Source organism: Strongylocentrotus purpuratus, unplaced genomic scaffold, assembly GCF_000002235.5.
Source record: "Strongylocentrotus purpuratus isolate Spur 01 unplaced genomic scaffold, Spur_5.0 spur5_scaffold_4, whole genome shotgun sequence".
Lineage (NCBI taxonomy): Eukaryota > Metazoa > Echinodermata > Echinoidea > Camarodonta > Strongylocentrotidae > Strongylocentrotus > Strongylocentrotus purpuratus.
This window is the reverse complement of record NW_022145610.1, coordinates 26,168,215-26,189,509: the sequence shown is the minus strand read 5'-3', so window position 1 is coordinate 26,189,509 and position 21,295 is coordinate 26,168,215. Positions and strand designations below refer to the sequence as shown.

Genomic DNA, 21,295 nt, shown 5'->3' with positions numbered 1-21,295 from the left:
TCGATAGTTTTCTGGAGCGGCTTTATCTCCTTTCTTGAAGATAGCACAGATATTAGCCATCTTCCATTGATGTGGCAAGATCCCATTGTCCATAGAATCCTGGAACAAGTCTGTTAACAATGGTGCCAGTTTTGATGCAAACATCTTCAAGAACCAGGGAGGTATTTGGTCAGGTCCTGGTGCTTTGTTTGGAGATAGGTCCTGCAACTGCTTGAGAACTCCACCTTCATGGATCACTACATCGGGAATACTCTGGATGTTACTAGTTCCCAACTCTTTGCGCAGCATAAAACGTATGACCATTCGGAACAATAGTCTGAAAATCAAGACTATTACTTATTGGCTCTATAGCTCCTAAGTCGATTTGACAACCAATAGTCGTTAGTTTCCCACTTGAAGACATTTTCAAGCCCCACCTTTTTTAGGGAAGTTCTAAATAAATATTATCTTTCAAATGCCGTTGGAATTTAACCTTTTCATTTGTTTGGCCTGCAAATTGGACATAGTACCTTTAACATGTAGTTTGTTTAAATTTTTTTGTTCCAGGCAATCTTCTTCCACATAATGTACATTAACATTATTTTGATCAGTTCCTTGAAATCCATTTCGAATACTTACTCGAAATAGATTTTGTTAAATAAATTATTAAATCATTATTGAGTAGTATTTTGTGAACCCTTTGTTCATCTGTTGACATTGAACAAATGTGTAGAAAAAAAGTATTATTATCAGGAAATAAATTAAAATGCATGAATGATTGAATTGAAGAAAAAAACAGACTTTATAACACATTCTTTAGGCACGCAGCAAAAAATCAGTCTAAATATAGTGTAAACAGTTTACAAAAGCATGTCCTTTTATTTCAGTTTCGGATTTTGGAGGGGATTTCGTTGGCAAAGCGTATTTAAAGCGGCGGTATCAGAACTTGGCGTCATGGGGTGGGTGGGGTGCAAAACTTCCGGGCCGAACGTGATTCCAACAAAAATCACTTTTCAATGTACTATTTTGGTGTGCACAATGAAGGCCTTTGTTTGGTGACATTTAACTGCCATTTATACCAGAATTATCGCGAATTTAGTGGCATTTTTTTGCGGAAATATCCTCCAAAATTGGATTACAAATTTCATGAAATTTTCCCCAAAAAATGACTTTTGACGAATTCATTTCGTGAAATCAGTTTACATCTCTCTTTTTTTAATTCAACTGTACCAGGCGTTCGTAAGGGCTACAGAAATATCCGTTCACCAGCCATTGAATTACGTACATCATTACATGCATATCAACTGGTTAGCTGGGTGAAATTCTGCTAGATGGGAAAGATGGGAATTTATTCTGCAACCCATGATGTAACAAATCTATCCGAAAACTTTCGCGAAAGTTTTCAATAATTATTAATGCCGTTTTGGGGAACATATTCGCGAGAAAAACAAAATCGCAAAAATGTACAATTTTCGCGAAATTTTGAAAATGTCTTCAAGGGTCCCCCCAAAAATGAGGTATGGGGGCAGGGGCGGCGATCCCGGGAGACGGGGGACGGGGGACCGTCTCCCGGGATCGCCGCCCCTGCCCCCATACCTTTGGGCCATGAAGTCAGGTTAAAAGATTACTTGTTTCTGATTCCCCAAAAAGCTATACAATCACATAATTATCCACATTAAAAGTTTAGATTCGCCCTCTTGTAATTACGATGTCGTTGGTAAAGAATGACATTGACTTTCTCTGCCACGTTCTTACAACCTTTCACAGCGAACGCTTTCGAACCTGGCGGCCCAAAAAACTCGAGCTGTGCCAGGATTTCCGTTTCTTGCTTATTGTAAGAATGCTGGCCACTCTTTAAGAACTCTGCCCTGATGCACTGCCTTATATGATTAGTTTCAAGCGGAAGGAAGGGAACAAAGTGGCTGATGAGGTGAGAATTGATGATCTTGGCATTGTACAGACCGGTATCTACAGTATATGGATAATAAAACATTGAATTTTAGGGCTAAATGACATCTGGAGACTGGAGGTACATGAAATGGACTGGGTAAAATTTAGATCACTGGGCTAAAGGAAATATACACGTATGATGGATAAAATTTCACATGATATTGGTTAAATGAAAATATCCATTAGGCTCGTACAGATTATTATTAATATTTTTTAAATATATATTTTAAACATGTAAATGAATTGCAACTGTGAGCAAGCTTTGTATTTAAATGCCGCGTAGCTTGGCAAACACTGGTTAACGCCATCTACGTCTTCTTTTGGACAACTGCACGTAAACGAATGGACTTGATTAACGGTAGTCAGCGACTTAATCTCTACATGGTCAGCGCACGCTAGCGTTCGTGAAACAGATCGAAGTTCTCCCCGCGCTTCGGTTTCGCGTATGTAACACGCACGTGATTGCTGCGGTCGCGTCGTCCGTCGTCGTATTAGCGAGCTTTCGATTTAGGCACCCGACGTCGGCTACTACGAGGTACTGGAGCGTGGAGACGTTCCGCCGCTCAAGTCCGTTCCCTTCGCGGCAGTGCTTACGATTTTCCACGACGGTGCTTTCGTCGGCCAAGTGACCAATTTTTGAGATCGGGTAATTAAATCAGGTAATAAATGTGCGCGAAAATCTGTTACGAAGAATAACATGAGGATGACAGAAATAGAAAGTTAAAATGATAAAACAAAAAATAACATAAGAAAAGGTGAGGAAGAATAAAGAAAGGATAAGAGAGGAAATAATAAAAACAAAGAATAACATAAGAGAAGGTGATAGAAAGGAAGAAACAAAGTATAACATTATATTATAACTTAAAAAAAGGTGCTAGAATGATTAAAACACAAAGAATAACATTAGAGAAGGTGATAGAAGGAAGAAACAACTGAAGAATAACAAAAGGAAAGACAGAAAGAGAAAGTGATAGAATGGTAAAACAAAGAATAACATAAGAGAAGGTGACAGAAGGAAAAAACAAAGAATAACATAAGGAAAGACAGAAAGAGGAAGTGATAGAATGATAAACACAAAGAATAACATAAGAGAAGGTGATAGAAGGAAGAAACAAAGAATAACATAAGGAAGACAGACAGTAATAGAATGATAAAACAAAGAATAACATAAGAGAAGGTGATAGAAGAAAGAAACAAAGAATAACATAGGGAAAGACAGAAAGAGGAAGAGAAAGAAAGACAAAAACAAAGAATAACATAAGAAAAGGTGATAGAAAAAGAAACAAAAGATAGCAAGACGAAATAATAGAATAATATAAAACAAAGAATAACATAAAAGAAGGTGATGAAACTACACTCACGTTGACGTTTTCACGGCGACGGGGATTCACGGATATTGCCCCCGACTCCCGTCGCGTGATTTGGAGTGGGAACGTGGGCCCAGAAGCTCGAGCATGCGCAGGGGATATATATGACGTCACGCGTAGTAACCGACGTCGGGTGCCTAAAATCGAAAGCGGGCTGGCCCCGAGTCAGGCCACGGGAAAGACACGTAGTCTCGTCATGCTACATTACCTTTAAGATACGGAAATGTAAAGCGTGTTACGCTTAACGCCATCATAACAAAAACGCTACGGTTTGCCGCATCATATCTGAATTATATCCGTTTGTATATATTTGTTATTCTTCAATCATCTGTCGTCCTCCTATACACACATCCCACATAGATCGCACGACCCCCGAAAATACACCCTTGGCCTTGCGGGGTGAGAACGAAAGGCAATAACTGTCTCCGGTTTGGCGTTGAGGGTGTGTTATTTTCTCAGCTGATTGGGCGCGCGACATGGAAACAGTCCAGTAAGTGGTAAGTGTACTACATATCTGAACGAGGCCTAAACAGGAAAGGCAGATCTAGGACTCTGTCGGAATGAGAGGGGGGGGGTTTAAGATCGAGAAATTCCACGATCGGTGGGTATCACCAGGCGCGGATCCAGGATTTCTTAGGGGAGGGGGCCCAACTTTTTTTGTTTTGCTCCTGAAAATTTGAAAATCACGCCGGCCGAAAAGTCGCTCAGTGGGGGGGGGGGGGGGGGGGGGGGGGGAGGGAAGTGAGCCCTGGATCCGCCACTGGGTATCACAGAGTGCGTGTTTCAAAAGCCCATGTGAGCGGGGGACGGGGCAGTTAGAATATGTTACTGTACACACGCATGGCAAACATGTTTTCCAAAACCCCCTTTTAGTTTTAGCCATTAGTCGAAATCACACACTTTTCCGATTTTTACTCGAAAATTTTACCCCCTAAACAAATTTAGCCCTCTAGAAAATTTTCCCTAAACAAGGTCTACCTCAAATGAACCTCTATAGTCTAAAATGTGTACCCTTAACACGTTATAACAAACTCGGCAATCATACCCCCCTTTTTTGTCCTGTTTTTATAGGCCGAAGTCTCGAATAACAACAATAATTGAGTTGATTTCACGAATGTCTTTGCATTCGTGCTGTAATGATATTACAGAAAATTGAAAATTGTCTTATTATTCTTAGATGTGTTATGCTAGAATTCGTTAATTGAAAAGGATTGCAGTACATTTGCCATGAAAATTGTTATTTCACAATTCACATTTTCAAAAGATAATGCAGATGAATATATGCAGATAATTACACTTTATTAATATTTGTCTGGTAAACTGGGTAAAAGAACAATGAATGAAATTATATACTAAATTCGCTATCGTACAACTTTTAGGGCTTTCTATTTTCGCGTATAGGGTTCCAATAAATTCCCTTGTTTTAATGAAATACAATTCACTAACCTGCTTTGGAAAGGACGTCCTTTCTGATGATTTCCTCCATTTCTTCTAAGGTGATAGCCTCCCTGGCTCTTCCCTTGTCATACTGATCTAGAACATAATCGTTGATGGCCGTCGCAGCTAGGTTGCTGTGTTGAAGGTAAATGAGCTAGAGTTTAGGACAATGTATGTTGAAAATGATTATAGTAATAATGATAAAATAATGATAATAATGATAATGACAGTAATAATAATAACAATAATTACTATGATAATGGTGATGATAATAATAATAATATTAATAATAATAATTACAATAATAAGAATGATGATAGAAATAATAATAATAATAATAATGATAATAATAGTAATGTCAAAAATAATAATAACGATGATGATGATGATAATAATGATAGCCTACTAGTGAAAAAAATAATAATGGTAATTATGATTACAATAATAATAAAATTGATACTAATAGTTATAACAAAATATAGTGTGCGGTGGCCTTACACTGGGTGTACGACCGGTTTCCAATATCTGACAACAATGCAGCAGCGACCATCGATAACTAATTTGCAAAAATTGAAGTGAGCAATCAGTTGCTAATCGGTTGTAGGCCAGTTGCCGGTCAGTTGCCGGCTACGCCCTATGTCTGGTTATATACACAGTCTGATTATCTTCCTAAATAAACGCTCTAACTTACACATACACGCGCAACTTCCCATACTCACGCCTTGACTAAATTCCCAGATAAATGATATTGATAATAATATACATTAATAAATCGCAGATACTATGCAAATCCATTTTACTGCGCTGCAAGAGCTCCTGATATGCTTGATATCTTCAATATAAAGTTAATTGAAAATATATGCTTTTAGTTTTGATTTAAGGTACTTAACGATTGTGATTTCCTAATCGTTAACGGTAATCTATTCCACAGTTTGGGACCTGAGCATCCAAATGCACGATCTCATAATATTATCTTTTTGTTGGCTGCGCGGGTTACGAGTATGTTTGTGAGACTCAAGTTTTAAAGGTCCCATTTGCAGGCTAAACAAAATGAAAAGGTTAAATTCCAACGGCATTTGAACGATAATACTAATTTAGAAATTTCACAGATGGGACATATATGACATATTCATAATTTCTGCAAAGTTCTACAGAATTTGATGTTGGCTGCAACAGTTCTACAATAAAACTAGGGGCTTGACCGATTAGCACTTTACAGACGATCAACAGAATCTTGAATGATATTCTTTGGCGTACTGGTAGCCAGTGCATATCTTTCAAAAGAGGGGTTATCCGTGGTAATTTAGAATAACGGCAGATAAGTCTTGCACACGTGTTTTGGACCCGCTGTATATGTAAAAAATAATGTGTTCATTGGTAATTTTTACGTATTTTTTCCATGTAGAATTTACTTGTAAACATTAGTTTTGCCACTTACGCACTAAATTTAAGTCTTGCTAACTCAAACTTTCCATTTTAGTAGAACATACGTGGAATATTTAAGTAAAATCAAATACATAAGAACTTTAAGTAGTTTCAGCTTGTATTAATTTAGTAATTTTAACTCAAAATCAGAAATTATACGTATTACTCAAACAATTTATGTTGATTATTCTTATCTTTTTAAAGTAAGGACCGATGCAGTGCGTAATAGAAATATTTACATAATTTATGAATATTCATTAAGACAAAATTAAACTCTTTTTTAAATAAAACAATTCTTTTTTGTGGTTGAATGAAAATTTAAGGACTTTAAAACATTTACTAATTCATTTAACATGGCTAAGCAAAGACAAGACAATTTTTAATTGTTACCCAGTTCAAAACAAATCAAAACTTGATATTTCAGGAAATTGTCAACCAATTTTCCTTTTAAGATGCTACGATCAAGTATATATAAAATTTGGAGCCTTTCAATATGTGTCGAATTGAAGCGTATGTTATAGTTTGTGATGGTGGTAGATATATATATACGGTTAAATCTTAAATAAAAGTAGTGTTAGTGATTAGTGATTAATCTTAAATAGAAGTAGTGAATGATTAGTGGATGTTACTTTTTAGATTAGATGGGTACCAAATCGTGCAATATGTAATCCTATCATAGCTTTTTTTTAATTATCTAAAATGATTACAATACTTAAATTATTTACGTTAATGTAACTCGATTTAACTGAGTAATTATTTATTTAGCAAAATAAGTAAATTCTACTTAAGATGCCGTAGGTAATATTTACTTAATAAAAATAAGGCAATTCTTTTCCTCAATTTTATTGAGTTATTTCGACTATTATTTTTTTACAGTGTAGGTAGTCGCCCTATTTCGGAGTCAGGTACTCCATACAGCACCCTATACATTAATATAACTTACTAGTGATGCAAGCATGAACAATTACCTTTTTAATATTTTCTACACGCCCTGACTAAATTTCTACCTAAATGCCCCGACAAACCTCCCACATAAAAATCCTGGCCAACATACCTTTTTACACGCCCTGACTTTACTGTCTTACATGACTGTAAATGTATATTGCCTATGTGCAGGTACATGTAAAGCCTATTGTGCAGGTATGATTTTAATTATAAAGAGAATAAGTTATTGTGGTTCCATTTGTGCCAATGTATTAAAGCAGACTGGTACCTGCACATAATGCGCGCCCTGACTAACCTCCGAAATATAAAGATGGATCTCCGATAATCGATGCCTTCTATGTTAGGGTGGTTGTCCATGAACATCTTGATACTGTCTAGCAAACTTGAAGGCATGTCCTCTATCTCATCAAATATAAAGACGGGTAATATAGGACAAGAAGAAACCTTGGAAGTCACCAACTTAACCAGTTCTCTCTGCGAAGAGCAAAGAGAAAAAATATACATGTAATTATGTAGATTGGTGTTCATATAATTACAGAAGTTTACGATCGGATTCATATTAGGATATTATACAGGATGTAATCAAGTTTCATGAAGTTGCTAACTTTAAGGTTTTAATGAGGGTGCATCCTCGCCTTCCCTTCCTCCCCCCTCTCTCTCTCTCTCGTTCACTCACTCTCCCTCTTCCCCTCTCTTTGTTCCCTCTTTCTTCATAGCCAATTCTAGAATGATCTTAACTTCTCCATTTCTTAGATGTTACAAGTTTTTTGTTAAATTATAGCCTTTAAACTGTAACACTCGCTAAAAATTGACTAATTAAGTCAAGACATGGATACACTTTGGCCTTTAAACAGATAATTCAAATCCTTTTGTTATGGTACCTTGTAATCCTCAATTAGCTCCTTATGAGGGTAGTCCTTGGTTGATATCTTGACAGTCACAAAGCTGCTTCCCATTCCACGTGTGAAAATACTTTCAACTAGGAGGTGACTGATGTGGTTCTTACCGGTTCCAGCCGATCCATGCAGGGATAAGACTAGAGGCTTCCCTGGATCTGCATCGAATAGTTTGGCCATATGACCCATAATGGCAGCAGAGATAGTCTTGTGGGCTAAATGCTGACCAAACAGTTTGTCATCTAAAGCCTTATCGAATTCTGTAAAAACAGTTAACAAATGGTTTATGCAAAATATAGAATGGTTTTATACTAAATAATTATGAATGGAAATGAGAGAGAGAGAGAGAGTCTAGCTGTCATTTTAAATGAATAAAGATGCCTGTGACTTTGTATATAAAATATAAAAATCTTAGAGAGCATCATATTGGCCAGAAAGCTATCGCGTGACGCTCAACATTTTATTTTTTATATCCTACATAAAAGAATTCCCGTGCAGGGATCGGTCATGGATAGCTACACGTGATGTAAATTTTTTTCACCATGACAAAAAATGGATAATTATAATGTAACGTCAAACGAGGTATATTGTACAAAATTATATCCCGTTTTATGTAACGCACCTCGCACAAAGATACGCGCACTGCGACGTGTATTGGTCTACGATGCGCTAATCTGACTGAGCAATGATCATAAATAAATTGAGAAATTTTCTTGTATTTCATGTCATTATCATTTTGGTTAAAATTGGTGATTTGATGTTATTTTTCAGCTTTACCGTTTCTAAAGCACTGCGGTCGCAACCGCCTGGACTGGCTCCGTGAATTTTACTCGACCTGCCTCACTGGGCTGCATATCAAGAAGATCTGGAGGAAATCTACCGTTGTTGCCCTTCTAAAACCCAACAAGCCTGCAGATAATCCTAAGAGCTACAGGCCAATGTCACTCCTGTGCGTGCCATTCAAGCTTCTCTAAAGGCTTCTTTTGGCCCGACTCAACCCAGTGGTTGATCTCCAACTTCTGGATGAGCATGCCGGCTTCCGTCATGGTCGGTGTACTGTCCACCAGATTGTCAAGCTGACTAATGATATAGAAAAGAGCTTTGAAATAGGCAACAAGACAGGGGCTGTTCTAGTGGACCTCATTGCGGCTTATGACACAGTGTGGCATCATGGCTTGATACTAAAGCTTCTCCGTACCATCCCTGACCGTCACCTAGTGCGGTTTCTTGCAGCAATCCTTGCGAACCGCAGTTTCATAACCAAGACTAACGATGGACAAACTAGCCGACTGCTCCGCCTACGGAATGGGGTGCCTCAGGGCTCGGTTCTGTCTCCCATGCTATTCAATATCTACATAAGTACCTACCTTGCTCAGCTTCACGACAGTATGGCTATGCAGATGATCTGGCATTGCTGTGTACAGATAGGAACTGGAGCAAAGTAGAGAATGTGCTCACTGCAGACTCCCTCAAGATGTGGAGACTCAAGCTGAGCGTTGCCAAAACTACTGCAACTGCCTTTCACCACAACATCAAAGAAGAAATTCGACAGCTGACGGTTTTTCCATAATGGGACACACACCCCAACCAAACAACCCTCACCCAACATATCTTGGAGCGAAACTGGACAGACAGCTGTCTTTATTTTTTTATTTTTTTATTCCGTTTTATTTAAAACAGGGTAGCCCCGTCAGTAATCACAGTACTGTTTTCCAGGGGGCCCTGTACACAAATGCAACATATATGAATAAACAAACTACTTGAACAATATAAACATCATGGAAAACATCGATACATAGTAAGATATAACAGAAAATGAGTAAAGAATATGAGTGAATAATGAAACAAAGCCGTAGTAAGAATGATAAATTTCAATGAGCAATTTCAAATCGTTAACAATATACTCTGATTATTATTAATGATCTGTTTAGATTTTAACAAATTATTATATTAAGAAATTTATGTAAATATTCATGAAAGAAATAAATAAAGAAAGGCAAATTTATCCTTAACATCGCTGCTTAAAATAGAGAGAACAAAAAGTATTCTTGTCGGGGCATTTCGAACTGAGTGGGGTAGGCTATTCCACTGAAGAGCACCATCAACTGAGAAGGCACGTTTTCCACATTCTGTTTTAATTCTTGGAATAATAACGCCCAAATTGTCAGCATTCCTTGTTGAGTATCTATGAGTATGGGCGGACAGGGTGAACATATCATATAAATATGATGGGGCACTATTATTCATAACATCATACATTAATTTACTTTTATTGAACTCCCATCTTTTTTCCATGTCAATCCATCTTAGGGTACTAAACATTTCGGATGTGGGAATCAAAGTATTTATTTATAGGACAATTCTTGCCATCTGCTTGTGTTGCTTAATCAAGATATCTTTTGTTCTTTTATTACAAGTACTCCATGAGACACTACAATAGTCATAGTAAGGAAGGATAAGAGAATTGGCAAGTAGTTTGGCACTATCAATTGTGAGATATTTCCTGACTCTACGAAGTAGGGCCAACCTAAAGGCAATTTTATTTGAAGTATATTTCGCATGATCCTGCCACGTCATGTGCTGGTCTAGACAAACTCCCAGATATCTTACACTTTGAACTTGCTTGATTGGTACATTAGCAACTTTTATTGCGATTGGTGTGTATTGCAAGTTCAGCAATTTCTGCGGTGTTCCAAAAATCATGAAGCTTGTCTCGTCCGTATTCAGGGTAAGTTGGTTTCTTTCTAACCACTTTCTCACACAATCCAAATCATGATTCAGACATGTTTCGATTTCCCTTGGATTTGAAGAACTGTACATAAGGGCAGTGTCATCTGCATACATAATCACTTTACCGTGCTCGATGACTGATGGAAGATCGTTCATGAAAGGAGTGAAAAGGAGGGGCCCCAATATGGATCCCTGGGGGACTCCAGACTTTAACTTTAGCACGTCAGATTTTTTACCTAGCAAGGATGTACATTGTGCCCGGTGTACAAGATATGATTCGAACCATGATAATGCTTGTCCCGTATATGCCATACAGTTTTAACTTATCTAGTAATAATCTATGATTAACATAGTCGAATGCCTTTCGTATGTCAAGAAAGAAAGAAAGGGGGCCCTGTACACAAATGCAACATATATGAATAAACAAACTACTTGAACAATATAAACATCATGGAAAACATCGATACATAGTAAGATATAACAGAAAATGAGTAAAGAATATGAGTGAATAATGAAACAAAGCCGTAGTAAGAATGATAAATTTCAATGAGCAATTTCAAATCGTTAACAATATACTCTGATTATTATTAATGATCTGTTTAGATTTTAACAAATTATTATATTAAGAAATTTATGTAAATATTCATGAAAGAAATAAATAAAGAAAGGCAAATTTATCCTTAACATCGCTGCTTAAAATAGAGAGAACAAAAAGTATTCTTGTCGGGGCATTTCGAACTGAGTGGGGTAGGCTATTCCACTGAAGAGCACCATCAACTGAGAAGGCACGTTTTCCACATTCTGTTTTAATTCTTGGAATAATAACGCCCAAATTGTCAGCATTCCTTGTTGAGTATCTATGAGTATGGGCGGACAGGGTGAACATATCATATAAATATGATGGGGCACTATTATTCATAACATCATACATTAATTTACTTTTATTGAACTCCCATCTTTTTTCCATGTCAATCCATCTTAGGGTACTAAACATTTCGGATGTGGGAATCAAAGTATTTATTTATAGGACAATTCTTGCCATCTGCTTGTGTTGCTTAATCAAGATATCTTTTGTTCTTTTATTACAAGTACTCCATGAGACACTACAATAGTCATAGTAAGGAAGGATAAGAGAATTGGCAAGTAGTTTGGCACTATCAATTGTGAGATATTTCCTGACTCTACGAAGTAGGGCCAACCTAAAGGCAATTTTATTTGAAGTATATTTCGCATGATCCTGCCACGTCATGTGCTGGTCTAGACAAACTCCCAGATATCTTACACTTTGAACTTGCTTGATTGGTACATTAGCAACTTTTATTGCGATTGGTGTGTATTGCAAGTTCAGCAATTTCTGCGGTGTTCCAAAAATCATGAAGCTTGTCTCGTCCGTATTCAGGGTAAGTTGGTTTCTTTCTAACCACTTTCTCACACAATCCAAATCATGATTCAGACATGTTTCGATTTCCCTTGGATTTGAAGAACTGTACATAAGGGCAGTGTCATCTGCATACATAATCACTTTACCGTGCTCGATGACTGATGGAAGATCGTTCATGAAAGGAGTGAAAAGGAGGGGCCCCAATATGGATCCCTGGGGGACTCCAGACTTTAACTTTAGCACGTCAGATTTTTTACCTAGCAAGGATGTACATTGTGCCCGGTGTACAAGATATGATTCGAACCATGATAATGCTTGTCCCGTATATGCCATACAGTTTTAACTTATCTAGTAATAATCTATGATTAACATAGTCGAATGCCTTTCGTATGTCAAGAAAGACTATCCCAGTTATTCTACCTTTATCCATGTTAGTCAACAAATAATTGTTCAGCACCTTGAAGCCCTACGTGCGAGAGTCTCTGCACGGAACAACTTGTTGCGCCGCTTGACTGGTACATCACGGGGTGCATCAACATGCACCCTTCGCACATGAGCAATATAGCCCTGGGTTTCAGCGCTGCTGAATATGCTGCACATGCATGGTGCAGGAGTATACCCACACCAGAAAGCTGGCTTTGCACTTAATGACACCATGCGGCTCATCACTGGATGTCTCCACCCTACACCCACATATTTCCTCACAGTCCTTGCAGGAATCGCAACTCCAAGGCTGCGCCGAGAGAATCTGACAGACAGGCTGACAAACAAATCCCTTAATTGCTGATGAAGATCACCCCCTATACACAAAATAACGACAGAATCCCAAAATCTAGGTCGCCAACGCCTTCGATCGCGTCGACCTTTTCTCCCGATATGCAGCCGCCCTCAGCAGATCAGACTTCAGCGTAATCCAAGTTTTGAATTGAATTTATTTGAATTGAATTTATTTATTCACCATCATTGAAAACATTGAAACAAAAGATAAAAATGTACAATGATAATGTCAATATAACATAAATGCATGACATGAATTATAAAAAATACATGTTCTACAGCGATATACATGTACATTATGACAAAGATAAAGTAAACTTTGCTTCAAGAGTAAAACAATAAATGACTATTTACAATGAGTTTGTGATCGATGGTAAAATAGAGTCAAAAATAGCACATGTGCTAGTCGAGTCTGACTCTCGTTATCTAAAGCCTAAAATAAAGTTAATTTTAAAATACATGATGGGTTTCCAAATCTTATAAATAAGATTGGTGTATAATATTAAAATGAGACTGGTTACTATATACAACTATATAGTTACGAGGTTATGATTCGTGGTTTTCACTTAAGAGTAATTTTGTAAGTTTTTTACGAAAAGAGGTTCTTGATCTCTCAATTCTTAGTATGGGAAAAGAGCTGGGAATAATTTAAGGGACGTACGGTGGTTCGCCAACGGCAGTTCACTGTTCGACCCCCCTGGCACCAAAGCTCCGGCTGGCTCTGAGCTACCTCGGAGGGGTTGGGTAACACTCAATAGGCTGCGAACTGCCATTCCCGTAAAGAAACGTAAATTGCCAAAACCCGTTAATAGTCTTGTGAAAAACGCCCTATAGGGCACTTTTCTAAAAGACTATTCACCGGTTTGGGCATTTGACGTACATGCGTGAAATCTCAATGGGAAGGATTTTCGCATACAAACTCGAGTGGTGCGCAATAGCGTAAACAAACTTGATTACCATGATTGTCAAGTCACACATGACGTATTCTATGACCCTTTTCGATATTTGAAAGTTATAATGACTGCTTTAATATTCGAGGCATAGTTGTTTTATAGGCTCTCGGAGAGGTTACATCGTGCTATCACCACTCGGCACGCCTCTGGGCGATAGCACGATGTAACCCCTGGTAAATCAACCGGTAATCGTACTGGTTTTCAACTGGTAAATCAACTGGTACTCATCTACTGGTTTTCAACTGGGAAATCAACTGGTAACCATCTACTGGTTTTCAACTGGTAAATCAACTGGTAATCATCTACTGGTTTTCAACTGGTAAATCAACTGGTAATCACCTACTGGTTTTCAACTGGTAAATCAACAGGTATAATAATCTACTAGTTTTCAACTGGTAAAGCAACTGGTAAATCAAATGGTAATATCAACTGGTCTCAGATGTCAACTGGTATTTCTACTGGTTTCCAAATTGTATCAACTGGTATCAACTGGTACCAGTTGAGACCAGTTCAAACCAGTAGATACCAGTTGGAAATCCTTACTGGTTTCAACTGGTATCAACTGGGATTTCGACCTGGGATGTGATACCAGTTGGAAATCCTTACTGGTTTCAACTGGTATCAACTGGGATTTCGACCTGGGATGTCTCTCATAGCAGTCATTTTTACCATTATACTACCCAGTGGCGTACGCAGGATTTTTTTCAAGGGGGGGGGGGGTTAAAATGTTGTTATCGGGCCGAAGATTTCGCAACGACTCAGCCAGCCGCTGAATAAGCGGGGGGGGGGGGGGGGGTAAGAGGACACTTTTTTTTTTTTTTTGTAGTCCCCAAAAAAACGCAACGACTCAGCCAGTCGCTTAAAAAAAAAGGGGGGGGGGGTAAAGAGGACACTTTTATTTTTTTTGGTCTCGAAATTTGAAAATTTGACATTTTTCTTTGGTGGGGGGGGGGGTTAAGGTCACCTTTTTTAGGTCAGCCATGGGCATATTTTTTATTTTTTTATTTTTTTATTTTTTTATAATTAAAAAAAACAAAAAAACAAAAACAAAGGGGGGGGGTTTCAGGGGGGTTTTAGGGGAGTTTACACACATAAAAATACCAAAGGGGGGGTTCAACCTCCAACCCCCCCCCCCTGCGTACGCGCCTGCTACTACCTCATACGAAATAAGAAGAAAGAGCTTTACCGTTTACCGTTTTTCTCCCCCCCCCCCCCCCCCCCCCCGTGTGCAGCGCTTTGTAACTGCGCTGTATCAAATATCTTTTGGATTGGATCGGATACCATGCACTGTTTTCGAGGCACCTGGAAAATGTTTGATTCTCTTCAGTGACAAGCAATATTATATTTACCATTTTATTCGGGGCAATGTATTTCATCGTTTAGTACCATGATTACCATGGTTACCATAGTGTTTGGTAATTTGGACCAAAAAAAAACATGGTTAACATGGTTCTTTCTTGTAAAAAAAAAAGGAGTTCCGTCCTCCCTTTCGTCAAATGTATGATCTTTTGTATTTTTCAGATGTTTTAAATGGCCTGCAAACTGAAATGAACATGTAGTTTGAGGTTAATTCCCCTTAATAAGCGCACCACATTCTATACAATCTGACGACGACCCGACTTTGGAAGGAAAAAAATGTAATAGCATAATATGTTTAATACGAACAGGAAGAGTTTTACGCACTAAAATCCCCATTGTTAGTGTTTTTATTATCTTTCAAAAGCTAAGTCAGGAAGATGATGTTCGTTTAGATTTCCTCAAATACAATTGCCATTTCTTCGAAATTCGGATCGCAGGACGGTCGTGTAGTCACCCTGGGAATTATTACGGCAGTTGATTGAATGAACAATTAGGCAAGCTGACAGTCCCGAGAACTTCGGATAACTAAAAAAAGAAGAATGAACACCACAGTAAACTATGCAAATTACGTTAATTGATACAACACAAGAATACCGGTGTTAAAATAATGTTTGGGAATAGTTTTGTCTTCAGTCCCATGATTTGTTTAGAAATGTAGAGTAATTTTTGTTTGTTCGAATTTACGTACAGAGACAGAAGTTTATATTTTGAATCATACTTACTGCTTGAACCGCCATGGATATACGACCAGCGATGATAGCAACACTCTATAGCACCATAACATAGAGGATTCATGTGGGATATAAAATGTGACCGCGTAATAGATACTCGTTCTTCTCCATCATAGGCAGTATAGAGAACGAATACTAATATAACTAATATAAAGTTTGGGACTTTTTTCAACTGAATCATGGCGATAACAGTAAGAAATTCACTCTTTATCCCTTGAAAGTTGGAGAAATTTATCCGCGTTGACAGAACCAGAAGTAGAATTTTTTTATGACGTCACAAATGCATTGTGTCTACGCCGTTTGGATTTTTCATTTCAGGCTGTATGCTACCATGGACCAAGTAGGTCCATGATGCTACATGTTAGATAAGCATAATTTGTACAGGCAAAATTTCAACAGTATGGGCTCAAATATCATTATTTATGGAACAAAGTTCATGACAACTCCCTTCTCTTCCTCATAAGGAGAACAAAGTCCATAATCATAATCTTATTCATGAATTCCCACTTTTCTGACATCCTAGGATTTTCATTGAGAGTCAAGCTATAGTGATCGAATGAATCACTATACCACGACACCTCCACGTCGAGAAAAGATAAACAATGCTGCTTCACACATCTAATCTGAATCAATTATTTATTTTTGATCTGCGTATATCTAGTTATTTATTAATTTATCTATTTATAATTATTTTCATTCATTTTTTGTTTGTGTATAGGGGGGGGGGGTGGCGAGGGGGCTCAAGCGAACTAATGAATTTATCTGCTGCCCTCCTGATCACGAATCGTCATTTATACGGCCTGCTGTAGTTAAAGGCCATCAGTTTCAACAGCACAATTAAGAGAAAAGCGTGTTAAGTTATTATTGAAAATAAAAAATACAATATAGGATCATGATTATTGCTATTGTTATATCCTGGCTCAGGGTTAAAATTGGTTTCACTACCACAGGACGTGATTTTTTTGATGAGTCCTATTCTCGAGACAAATAAATGTTACGAGGTAAATCACAGTGTACATAATAATCATCAAAACAAACACCGAAAAAAGATTTATAATCAAATGTAATTTGATAAAGACATGAATAGGGGTACGATGCGTAGAGGCGGGTATATCCCCCCCCCCCCCCCCCCCCCCTCCCGAGGATACTTAAAGTTCCGATATTAGGGCAACTATCGCCTGGTATTCGGGCAGTGAAGTGCGTTTTTATGACGAATTCAGTTTTTGTCTGCTATCTCGCTTTATAGGCTCGCAAAATGTTGAAACAGGATGGTGGCATGATATGCGGGCAAAAGTATGAAGGTAACACGTACGCCTAACAATTCGTATTACCATATATGTAATGCCAGATTTTTGTAATGTTGTTTCCAGCCTATTGTCACGAGAAGATCTGGGATTCACTCTCGGCGCGACTCGGTAGCGTGACTTTTTCCTCTGATTCACGATTTACTCTCAAACTGACAAGTAGTTCTAAAGCTGCTCAACATGAAATTATTATTGAATTTAGATCTTCGATCAGCATAAACATTAAAATGTGTACCAGAAACGTCTGCATTTTACAGAAATCAGAAATTAAAAGTATGGTAATGCGATCATAATTCGCGCTCGACCTTAATTCGACCTTAAACAAAAACAAAACAAAAAATAGAAAATCGGATACCACCACCACCAAACGTAAAAGGAACCTTAGACTATTCAGGGGTTATGCAATTATCTCTTATTTGATGATTTTTTTTGGGATAAATCAGCTCTAAACTTCCCGTGCGCGAATTAAGGTCTCGTTTTTTCGTAATTTTCGTTCCCGCCCCCGCCCCCACTCTGGGGTCAGAGGGACCGCTTTCGTGTTCCCAAAATATCCGGTAAAGGGGTACAACAAAATTCGGTCCGTATTGACTTTACACACCAGAGATACGGGGTGCTTTCAAAGGGAGGGAACATGCATACGCGTAACCTAAATAACACTGAGTGGGGGGGGGGGGGGGTCGTCAGTTGCAACACATGCCGATCCGACATTGAATTTTGAGATCGCGATATCTCCCTTATTCTTTTTCGATACATGTTCTATAGATGCACCAATTTATATTAAAAGCCTTAGCCGTCTATTTGGTATACTCAACTTAATAAATTCGTGTAGAATATGAGAAATCATGGATCAAATCACGTTTCCTAATACTATTTTTTAAAAGTGTATTTATTTTTGTGAATACATGTTGAAAAGACGGTTCTGAAGGTTAAAGGTAATTTAATCCTACACTTTAATAATTATCATAGCATTTATGGTTCTATCGTTATTCGTATAGCGTAATATAAATGCATTTAATTCTTCTTCTTATTTTATTGAACATTAATTTTTCCTTACTATAGGATAAATTATATTTTTCAGTTCTATAGCAAATTAATATCAATAAAACAATATTCCATAACATGCAAAAACAGGCAAACAAATGTTAACTAATTCCTTGAACTTTAGATTAATTGAACACAATATAATTACAATGTGATCTTGTATATAATACCCAAATGATTGAAACAAAGGAATATTATTTTTGTTTATGATGAGTGCATTCATCATTTATTTATGAAATGACATTTCATTTGTATAGGACAAGTACCAAGTACATGAAATCGCACAGATAAAAGAAGTCTCAAATCTTTCTATGAACTGTTTCTTAACTTCTTTCCAGGTGCATATACTTATAGAAAATGCAAGAGGAAAGAGCAAATTATCTATTTCCAGAAATCAAGTATGACAAAGAATCTAACGTGTACATTTTATTTGTTCGTGACCCAACTCTCTCTCTCTCTCTATCCATGATTCTCTGTTTTAATGTTAGGAAGACAATTTATACATATATATATACTGTTATGTGCGTCATTGTCCTTAAATTCTTCGTCCTGTGATAGCGTATTTACAAACTACGGTACTGACTTATGCTATGGTCACATTACCCAAAAGTAGCCTGCTCGGCGGCCGAGCGGCGAGTTTTTAGCCAATTTTGCCCGGCCACCGAGCGGCGACCGCCCAGGCACCGCTCGTTTTTAAGGCATCGCTCGGTCGCTGCTGAAGTTTTAGCGCGGAGTTAAAATTCGGGCGGCGCCTGCTCACTTTCACTCGCCGCCCAGACTACGCTCGGTGACCGGGCGGTCGCCACCCGAGCGCCGACCTAATCGAGCGTTCACCGTCGAGCGATTTAGGTCGAAAATCGAAGACGCTAGGTCAAAGGCTGTCGAGCAGTCGCCGCCCGGTCGCCGCTGGGAGATCAGTCGGTCACTGGGCGGCGAGTCCAAAATCGGTCGGCAGCCTTTGACCTAGCGGCTTCGATTTTTGAATTAAATCGCTCGGCGGCGAACGCTCGATTAGTTCGGTGCCCGGGCGGCGAACGGCCGGGCACCGAGCGTATTTTGGAGCCCCGCCGATCACTGGCCGGCCGCAGTGCAGTATCTTTAAAATCAGCCGGCGGCCGGTGGGAGACTGCTCGGCAATCGGTGGGTCACCGGTCGGTCACAGCCGGGACACCGCGCGGAAAAGCTCCGCGATTTCGCCCAGTTTTGACCTAAAATCGACCGGCGACCGACGGGAAATCGACAGGTCACCGCCCAGGCATCGCTGGGGCTCTACAGCCTGCTCGACTTCTCCAAAAATCGCTGGGTGATGCCTAAATTCCAGCGGCGACCGAGCAGGCTACTAATCGGTCGGTCGCCGCTCTGATTTGTGACCATAGCTTTACTAAGCGAAAGATATAGCGCTAATCTATATGGTAATGCTACAAACTAAATTTTTATGTTCAAGAATGAGATGATACATGAAAACTAATTTTGTTTCGTTTCGTATTTGAATAGTACTAATACACTTACATTCAAAAACTGTTTAAAAAACAACATGTATTTTTAGGCATAGAAACAAGAGAAACACAGCGAATAGTCTCGAGCATTAATTACACACTTTCATCTGTACACATATCAGTACTACTTTCCTATGAACCGTGATATATATTTCGAAAATATTTTCTTAACATGTAGTTTGTTTATATGTTTTGTTCCAAGCAATCTTCTCCCACATAATGTACATTCAAATTATTTCGATCAGTTCCTCGAAATCCATTTCGAATACTTACTCGAAATAGCTTTTGTTAAATAATATATTAAATCATTGTTGAGTAGTACTTTGTGAACCTTTCGTTCATCTGCTGATATTGGACAAATGTGTAGAATCTGATAAATATCATAATCGTAAAATAAAACATAATGCATGAATTAAACTTTATAACACACTCTTTAGGCATGTAGCAAAAAATAAATCGAAATATATTGTAACCTATCTTTGGTCAGGCAGCACTGAGAAAACGTGTGACTGATCACTTAGCTTGAGAAAGTCCACAGGAGTGAACGAAAGCTTGCTCACAAAATTGAAGGTTGGTAGAAGCTTTAAAAACTACATTATATATTGTAAACAGTTCGCACAAAAAAGAATATCAAAATTTTCCTTTTATTTCAGTTTCGGATTATGGAGGGGATTTTGTTGGCAAAGCGTATTTACAGTGGCGGTATCTTAAGACCTTGGCGTCAGGGAGTGGGCAGGGTGCAAAACGTCCGGGCCGAACGTGATTCCAACAAAAATCATTTTTTCAATAGCACTCTTTTGGTGTGCACAACGAAAGCCTTTGTATGGTGACATTTAACTGCCATTTATACCAGAATTATCGCGAATTTAGTGGGATTTTTTTCTTCTCGGAAATGTCCCTAAAAATTGCATTAAAAAATTCATGAAATTTTCCCAAAAATGACTTGGGACGAATTCACGTCGTGAAATCAATTTACATCTCTCTTTTTTTAATTCAACTGTACCAGGCGGTCGTTAGAGCTACACTGATATCCGTTCACCGGCCATTGAGTTACGTACATGCATATAAAATGGTTAGCTGGGTGAACTTCTGCTAGATGGGAGAGATGGGAATTTCTTCTGCAACCCATGATGTAACAGTTCGCAAATCTATCCAAAAACTTTCGCGGAAGAAAAACAAAATCGCAAAAATGTCCATAAATTCGGATAAAAAGTGCCCCCAAACAGGGGCGGCAATTTGTTTCATGACCGGGGATGGGGCAAAACGTGAGGGACGAGGGAGCATAGTGTAAACTGTGTTTACGTGATACTAACGGAATACATATATTTTACAGTATTCTCTAGTACATTTTAAAGGATATTATGCGAGGGAGCGTAGCGACCGAGCGAGAAGATTTTTGCATTCCTGGGCCCTCAAGAGCCTAAAAGTTTGTTGCAGTCTTTAGTCAGTATTTGCTACACATTTTTTTTTGCACTTTTTCGGGGGGGGGGGGACGATCCCCCTAAAAAAATGAGGGGGGGCGTG

General features: G+C 38.4%; 1 protein-coding gene across 1 annotated transcript; it reads right to left on the bottom strand.

Moving 5' to 3' along the window:
- Positions 1-1,589: 1,589 nt before the first annotated feature.
- Positions 1,590-7,567, bottom strand: LOC115929008 (torsin-1A-like). The gene is made up of 3 exons (XM_030997021.1): positions 7,399-7,567; positions 4,743-4,867; positions 1,590-1,947 (listed from the first exon to the last, which is right to left on the bottom strand). The coding sequence occupies exons 1-3, from the start codon at positions 7,494-7,496 to the stop codon at positions 1,655-1,657; spliced, it is 516 nt and encodes a 171-aa protein (XP_030852881.1). The 5' UTR covers positions 7,497-7,567; the 3' UTR covers positions 1,590-1,654.
- Positions 7,568-21,295: the final 13,728 nt, after the last annotated feature.

Bases quoted from the DNA above. Each gene is read 5' to 3' on its own strand.
- LOC115929008 (XM_030997021.1), bottom strand. From the start codon at position 7,496: ATGCCTTCAAGTTTGCTAGACAGTATCAAGATGTTCATGGACAACCAC. The intron at 4,868-7,398 runs GTTAGTCAGGGC...CCTTCAACACAG, and splicing joins TCCATCTTTATATTTCGGAG to CAACCTAGCTGCGACGGCCA. The intron at 1,948-4,742 runs GTTAGTGAATTG...CATATACTGTAG, and splicing joins GGACGTCCTTTCCAAAGCAG to ATACCGGTCTGTACAATGCC.